The sequence below is a fragment of the Hirsutella rhossiliensis genome (assembly GCF_020360975.1).
Source record: "Hirsutella rhossiliensis strain HR02 chromosome Unknown scaffold00001, whole genome shotgun sequence".
In the NCBI taxonomy this organism is placed as follows: Eukaryota; Fungi; Ascomycota; class Sordariomycetes; order Hypocreales; family Ophiocordycipitaceae; genus Hirsutella; species Hirsutella rhossiliensis.
The window spans coordinates 3649889-3657561 of NW_025408667.1; the positions used below are offsets into that span (position 1 = coordinate 3649889).

The 7673-nt window shown below is 43.1% G+C and overlaps 3 protein-coding genes across 3 annotated transcripts; all 3 read left to right on the top strand.

Moving 5' to 3' along the window:
- Positions 1-931: 931 nt before the first annotated feature.
- Positions 932-1348, top strand: HRG_00445 (phosphopantetheine attachment site domain-containing protein; the record flags this gene model as incomplete). The annotated part of the gene is made up of 1 exon (XM_044858916.1): positions 932-1348. One exon carries the CDS (start codon positions 932-934, stop codon positions 1346-1348), a length of 417 nt encoding a protein of 138 aa, XP_044725316.1.
- A 371-nt stretch (positions 1349-1719) lies between these two features.
- HRG_00446 (condensation domain-containing protein) lies at positions 1720-2220 on the top strand (the record flags this gene model as incomplete). The annotated part of the gene is made up of 1 exon (XM_044858917.1): positions 1720-2220. One exon carries the CDS (start codon positions 1720-1722, stop codon positions 2218-2220), a length of 501 nt encoding a protein of 166 aa, XP_044725317.1.
- Positions 2221-3392: 1172 nt separating this feature from the next.
- Positions 3393-4073, top strand: HRG_00447 (AMP-binding enzyme domain-containing protein; the record flags this gene model as incomplete). The annotated part of the gene is made up of 1 exon (XM_044858918.1): positions 3393-4073. The coding sequence occupies one exon, from the start codon at positions 3393-3395 to the stop codon at positions 4071-4073; it is 681 nt and encodes a 226-aa protein (XP_044725318.1).
- Between the last annotated feature and the right edge of the window lie 3600 nt (positions 4074-7673).

Here is a 7673-nt window from a genome sequence, read left to right on the forward strand (position 1 = left end):
GCGGCTAATAGACCCGGATTCACAAACTATTCTAAAGACAATGGTATTTACCGGCGAGCCTCTATATATGGACGATACTACCTGATAGTGGGGAAAGATCGACGTGGTCAACGAATATATGCCAGCAGAATGCACCATCAACACTATCAACGGCCGACCTATCAGCCCTAAAGCTACGACGAACATAGGGTTGCCGGTTGAAGTAGCCGGTTGGATCGCCGACCCAGAAAACCATCAAGTACTTGTTCCGATCGGCTATGTTAGGGAACTGCTCGTGGAAGGTCCGCTAGTCAGGCGTAGATACATTAGCGACCCCATCGTAACCGCCGCTTCGTTCATCCAAGATCCAAAGTAGCTGTTGCGTGGTGTTTCCGGCCACCCGGGTCGGAAAGATCGGCTATACAAGACTAGAGACCTCGTCCGATACTATGCAGACAGAAGTCTCAGCTACTTGGGCCGGAAGGACGCCCAGGTTAAGATCCGCGGCCAGAGAGTGCATCTCGGCGACGTCGAGCATTAGACCCAAGTCTACATGCTTGAAGCGCAGCAAGTTATTGCTGATGTTATAGAACCTCAAGCCATCAGCCCAGTTCCAACTTTAGCTGTGTTCGTACAGTCCCCGAAGACAGGCGGAAACACGGCAACAAATGCAGGCTCCGTCCAGATACGGGCGGTCCGAGCTGATATGCAGACCAAGCTGTCTCAGCATATGCCCTCATACATGGTTCCCACGGTGTCTTTCTAGAAGAAAAAGCTGCCGATGACGCCGACTGGCAAGATGGACTGAAGGATGCTGCGAGAAGTCGGCTCTTCGTTCTCCGCCAAGCAACTCGCCGAAGCCAGGGCAGCCCGCCAGGATAGCCCAAAAAGGCAACCGACTTACGAGATAGAAGAGCGCATGAGAAACATCTAGGCCCGTATATTGGGCATGATGCCCCAGGAAATCCATCTGGGAAGCAACTTCTTCCACATCGGCGGCGATTCTATTGCATCGATGAGGGCTATTGCATACGCCCGCGGGCTTGGAATCCAGGCTATGGTTGCGGATGTATTCCAGCATCCGTCTCTCCACGAATTGGCCAAGAATTGCTCTCAAACTCTTACAAGGTCTCCAAAAGACATCCCCGCGTTCAGCCTCTTAAGCTCCCATTTCGATCACGCCTTATTCGTCCAGGACATATCTCCCCGGTACGCTCTAGACCCGATGACGATCCAAGACGCATACCCCTACACTCGGCTCCAGGAGTGCCTCATGTTCTTGACATCCAAGCGACCTAGAGACTACATTGAGCAGAGTGTCCTCGAGTTGGCTCAGGACTTATCACTAGAGGGCCTGCGCAATGCATAGGAGCAGGCAGTCCAGGCCATGCCGATTCCACGAACCCGGATTGCACAGCATAACCATTTAAGCCTGGTACAGCTAGTCCTGGACGATACAGATAACTAGGATAAAGCAAAGGGCTAGACAAATATCTCGCCGCCCACAGAAAGCGCTCGATGGGACTAGGGGGCCCGCTATCGCGCTCTGCGCTGGTCAGAGACGAGGCGGGTACATGCAAGTGGTTGGTATAGACAATCCGTCACGCCATTTATGATGGCTAGTCCATTCGCCTCGTCACTGATGCTGTCGCCGTGGCATATAGGGGACAGAGCATCCTCCAAGGACCGCAGTTCCAGGCTTTCATAAAGTTCGTCCAGGACCAAGATAAGAGAGCGGCAATGAACTACTGGCAACGGAACCTACAGGGCTTCGACTCAGCTCCCTTCCCACCAACTATGCCGTCGGTCGAGCAGCCTGTCGCAGACGCGGCTATTGCGCACAGCTTTGCCACTCCAAGCGGTAACCACGGATACATCACAGCATCCATACTCATCCGGGCGGCGTTGGCCTTAGTCGTCGCACGAATGGCCGACTCAAATAATATCATCTTCGGCTCTACCCTACACGGTCGTAATACGGCCGTAACCGGCCTAGATAAAATGGTGGCCCCGGCAATTGCGACGGTCCCAGTGCGCGTGAGGTTCTACAGCACCCAGTACGTGTCCAGCTATCTCCAGGTCATTACACAGGAAGCGGCCAAGGTAATGCCCTATGAGCAAACGGGTCTACAGAGGATCGCCGCCGTATCTTCTAATGCAGAGAAGGCCTACAAGTTCCAGACCCATGTCGTCATTCAACCCGAGGATTGCATCCAGGGCAAAAGCCTTCTAGGCCAGTAGCGGAGCGACAGCCAGGACCAGTAGTTCAGCACATATGCGTTAACAGTTAAAGTATAGCTACGGTCGGATAGGACCTTTGCCTCAGCCATATTTGACTCGAGGACGATTCAGTCGTAGGTGGTAAAAGGCATACTGCAGCGACTAGAGTAGACTATGCACCAGCTTCACCATACCACACCTTCAGAGCTTAGGCGGAATCAACATATCGTCAGCAGAGGACTTGGAACAGATTTGGCAGTGGAACGAGAAAGTTCCCGAGCCAGTGAATTGATACGTCCACGACCTACTCGCCAACCAAGTCCAAGCCCAGCCAGACAGTCCTACCATTTGCGCGTGGGCTGGGGAGCTAACGTACCGCAACCTAGAGGAACTTTCGACCAAGTTGTCACACTCACTACTGCAGCTTGGAGCTAGCTTGCACAAGGGCCTGATGCCCCTTTATTTTGACGAGTCCATGTGGACAGCGGTAGCCATCTTCTTTAGCGTCCTCAAGGCCGGTATCGGCTTTATCCTCCTTGATCCACATCTTCCAGAGCAAAGAATACGAGACATTATCGATCAAGTCAGAAGCAAAGTTATAGTAACTTGTCCCACTAGAGAGATCCTGTGCTCGCGGCTGGTAGAAGCGACGGTCGCCATTAGCTGGGACTACTTTTCTGGCCAGCTTGATTAGACGGCGTCAGAGCTTCCATCTTTCGGTCCGTCATCAATCGCATATGTCATCTTCACCTCTAGAAGTACAGGAACACCAAAAGGCGTCATGGTAACGCACGCAAACGTCGTCTCTGCTCAGCACCATCAACTCGAGCCCATAGGACACACGCCGGAATCAAGGCTATTTGACTTTGCCTCGTATAGCTTCGACGTCTCCATCAGCAACATAATTTCTATGCTGGCATGCGGCGGTTGCCTTTACGTCCCCAGCGAGAGTGACCGCATAGATGACATCAAGAAGAGTATCTTGTCTCTACGCGTGAATGTGCTTGACCTAACGCCGTCTACCTTGCAACTTCTTTTTCTAGAGAGACTCCCCGCGGTGCGTCAGCTAACACTAGGTACGCGAGGCGGATATTAAGAAGTGGTGTGGCAAAACCCGTATATGTAACGCATATGGCCGGGCGAGTGCACACCGACCGCCGCCATCAACGCCAATCCGATGGAACCTTAACTAAATGGCGACCCACATTAGGAATGGTGCAGGCGTTGTGACGTGGATCGTTGATGCTGACGATCATGACGAGCTGCTGCCACTGGGGCATACCGACAAGCTGCTTCTAGAGGGACCTCTTTTCGAACGAGGCTATTTCAGCGACTCAGCCAAGACAGCAGCGGCGTTTATTGAAGACCCCAAGTGGTTGTTGAGGGGATCTATCTCTCACCCCGGCCGGGAAGGCAGACTGTACAAGACCGGCGACTTGGTCAAGTACAACCATGACGGTTCTCTTGCGTTTGTCGGTCGCAAAGACACTCAAATCAAGGTGAGAGGGCAGCGTGTCAAGCCAGGAGAAAGCGAAGCCGTTTTGCGGAGTCACGAGAGCGTGGACGGCGCTGTCTTTCAACGTCTGACTGACCAAGAGCTGTGGCTTGTTGCGTTTGTCACTTTGCGCGAGGGCGATGGCAAAATACCACAGAGCCAATCACCTGTTGACGACAAGACACAATTAAAGCAAAAAAGGATTCAGGCCTGGGAAGAAGATTTCGACGGCGAAACTTATCTGGCCATCGGCGCCACCGAGGCCGAAAACATCGGACGGGACTTTATTGGGTGGTCGTCCATATACGATGGAAGTGAGATAGACAAAGTCGCGATGAACGAATGGCTGGACGACACAAGCGGACCTACTATTATATAGGCTTAAACTATAGCTTCTTTTAGTATAGAACTAAGTATAACTCTATATATAATAACTAAGGTTTCCTAAGGATTAAGGGAAACTCTAGTTAAGGGATTATATAGGCTATAATAAGCTTATAGTAACTATTAACCTTTATAGCTAGCTATATAATACCCTTAATTACTATACCTTTTATCGCGCTTAAGGCGCCCTTTACTTACCTTAAGGCGATCTTTTCTAATAGCACTTATATCTCTCGTATAAGCGCCTCGTTAACTATAGCGTAGTACTAATAGCCTTTATTTATAAAGGCGGCGTATAACGACCGGTGTTATTCCTAAGGGATAAACCTATCGAGGGGTTTATATTAGCAGATATAATAGGGCGTAGTCTAAGCAATAATATATATATTACGTTAGTAATAAGTCGGAGGTCGTAGACCGTAGACTATAACTAGGTAATTAAGTAATCGGAATTAGAGATAAGATCGTAATAGAGATCGTAATAATTATATTAAAAGCTATCGAGCTATCTATCTAAAGGAGTATTCCGTTCCTTCCTTATATATCTCGAGAGCTTCCCTAGATCGCCGAGAGCACTTGGTGATCCCGTCGCCTAGGAGCGCTAGGGCGCTAGGGCGATCTTACGATCCTAGCCGTAGAGCGTTAGAGCGCTAGAGTGACCCGTCGCTCTAAACTTAATTGGCCCGTTGGTCCGTCTAATATTCCTTGCTCCCTACGTTACGTGTCCTCGTAATATATGCTAGTCCCGCGGTTCGCTAGACCGTGGTCGTAATAGGATGCCTCCCCTCCTTTTAGTCTTGCCCTTAAGACCTACTACCTTAGCCGCCGTATATAAATATACCCTTATCGCGTCGTGCGTAAGTATGCCGTTCCTTATTCCTTTATCCTTTTAGGATATATTGCTAATAGTATATCTAGTCGTGTTTAAAAATCCTATTCTCGTAATTCCGATAAATCGCGTTAACGATCGGAGCTAGTATCCTAGACCGAGATCTATAGTATTAAAATTATACCTTACTCCCGTTATTTTCGGTTAGGCCTAACTTATAAGGTCGGCGAGCGTTCTAATCGGTGTTCCGAATATACCTCTATAGGCCGTTCTTATAATAGGTATAATATAGCGTCCGCCCGTTTATTTTATCCCTTTCTTTCCTTATTATTCCTTTTCGCTAATATTCCTTCTTTTTCTAGTTCGTTATATTATAAATTAATAGCAAAAGATTAATTCGGATAAATAGAAAGTAAAAGAAGTATTAAAGGAAGCGATAGCTCGCCTAGCTCGGATTAGGAAATAGAAGCGTTTCCTAAAGGACCGAGGTAGTAAGTTATTTTAGCGGGGTATATAAGCTATTAATAAAGAAGATAGTATAATGCGTTCTTTTCGAGATAAATCGGTTCGTTTATTAAATAAGGAAACTATTGCTATTAGCGAGGTTTAATCGTTTAGTGCCTTAGATATATTAGACTAAGATACTATTCTTAGTAACCCTATATTTCCGAGTAAGGGTTCGCCTAGTAGAACTATTAGAGTAGAGAACCGTAGTAGGTTAAGTACTTAAGTAGTTCCTAGGTATTTTCCTTTAGTCCGTATCCCTTTTACTTAATAAGGTATTCTTATTGCTAACCTTATTTTCTTATATCTAGTATTTATTCTACTTTATATTCTTAATTATCGTCGACTTCGATTTTTTCCTATAGTTTAGCGTTTCGTAGCGCTAGTTTTAATAATAAGATATAAAATATCGGGTATATCTATATTATTATTAGTAGCGAAAGTTCGTAGTTAACTTTTAAAATAGTTTTCTTAACCTTAAACGGTCTAAGTTTCTTAAAATCTAATTTATTACTTAGTCGTTTTATTTTAATATTTCGTCGTATAAGGTAGACTATATCTCCCTTTTAAAAGATTAGTCCCTATAATCTTTTCCGATTATAGTAAGTAGATATTCGTTCTTTAACGAATTAAAGTTCTTATTATATTTCTTTATATAATTTTTATAGCTAATCTACTTATAGTATCGCTCGTTCCGCTTATAGTCCTTATCGAGTAACCTTAAATACTTCTAGGTTATATCCGTAATTAGCGTATACTAGTAAGAGCTTAGTTATTTCCGTAACTAAGCTATTATAAGCTAGTTACGCTATTAATAGCTATTTAACCTAATCGTTTTATTTATAGCTAATATAGCATCGTAAATATTATTTAAGCGTTTAGTTAAGTCGTTCTATTTATCTATCTATTTATAGGTAATAAGCTATACTAAGCTTATATTTCGTCCCTAATTATACTATAAGAGCTTGCTAAAATTTAGCTATAAACGTGCTTCCTTTATTAGAGATAATCTCGTTCGGTAGTCCGTAATTGCTAATAATTATTCGTAGGAATATATATACTAGCTCTTCCGTATTGCTTACTTCTTTATATAGTAAAAAGTATCCGTACTTTATTAATCTATTAGTAATAACGAATATACTATCGTACTTAACGTTAGTTATAGGTTCTTTTAACGGTAGTAGCTTTATAATATAGTCGAAAGCTATTAAATCCTATAGTTTCTTTAATACTAGTAGCAGTTATAATTCTCTATATAGTTTATATCGTTTAGCTTTACTTTATACGTAAAGTTTATATTCTTTAGTAACTTATCGTACTACTTCTTTAAGCTATAGGAAGTTATATTATCGTCTAATCCGTTCTATTATTCTTTAGATTCCTTAGTATCTATATATTAGATATTTATATATATCTTATATAACTTTATCTTATAATTCTAGTAGTATCTAGATTTTGTTTTTATATATTAGAACTTCTAAATATTCTATATCGTATCCGTTTAGTACTTTATATTCTTTTATTTATTTTAGGATCTTTTAGTAAGTCGAGTCGTTAGGTTATACTTTAAATATTATATTTAGCTATCGTTGCTAGTAGTTCCCGTTTTCGTTGATTTCTAGGAGCTGCCCTTCCGCTATAGGTGCCCCTATATTATAGTTACTTCGTCGACTAAGGGTATTAGCTCGACCGTTTTCTATTCCTTTTCTATAGATTATTTCGTAGTCGAATTCTAATAAGTATTCGGCCTATTAGATCTATCGTCCGTTTAACTATTACGTCGTTGCAAAATATAAGATATTCTTATAGTCTATATAGACCTTAACTTTATATTTACTTCCGAGAAGGTAGTATCGAAATTCCTTAAAAGCTTAAATAATTACGAGGAATTCTTTATCGTAGATAGGGTAATTAAGTTCTACGCTATATAGCTTTTTCGAGTAAAATATAATTAGTCGTAGTCTTCCTTCCTTATCTTTTTATCCGATTTATACTCTTAGAGCAAAGTCTAATATATCGGTTTTAAGTTCGATTTATCGTTTTAGATCGAAGGTAGTTAAGACTAGTTCTTACGTAATCGTAGTTTTAATATATTCGAAAGCTTCGTTAGCTTTATCGTCCTATATAAATTCTTTTTCCTTCTTCGTTAAGTCGTATAGTAGTGCTATAATCTTTCCGAAATCTTTAATAAATCGTCGGTAGTAATTTATAAATCCTAGGAAACTTTATACGTCCTTAACGTTCTTTAGCGTTAGCTATTCT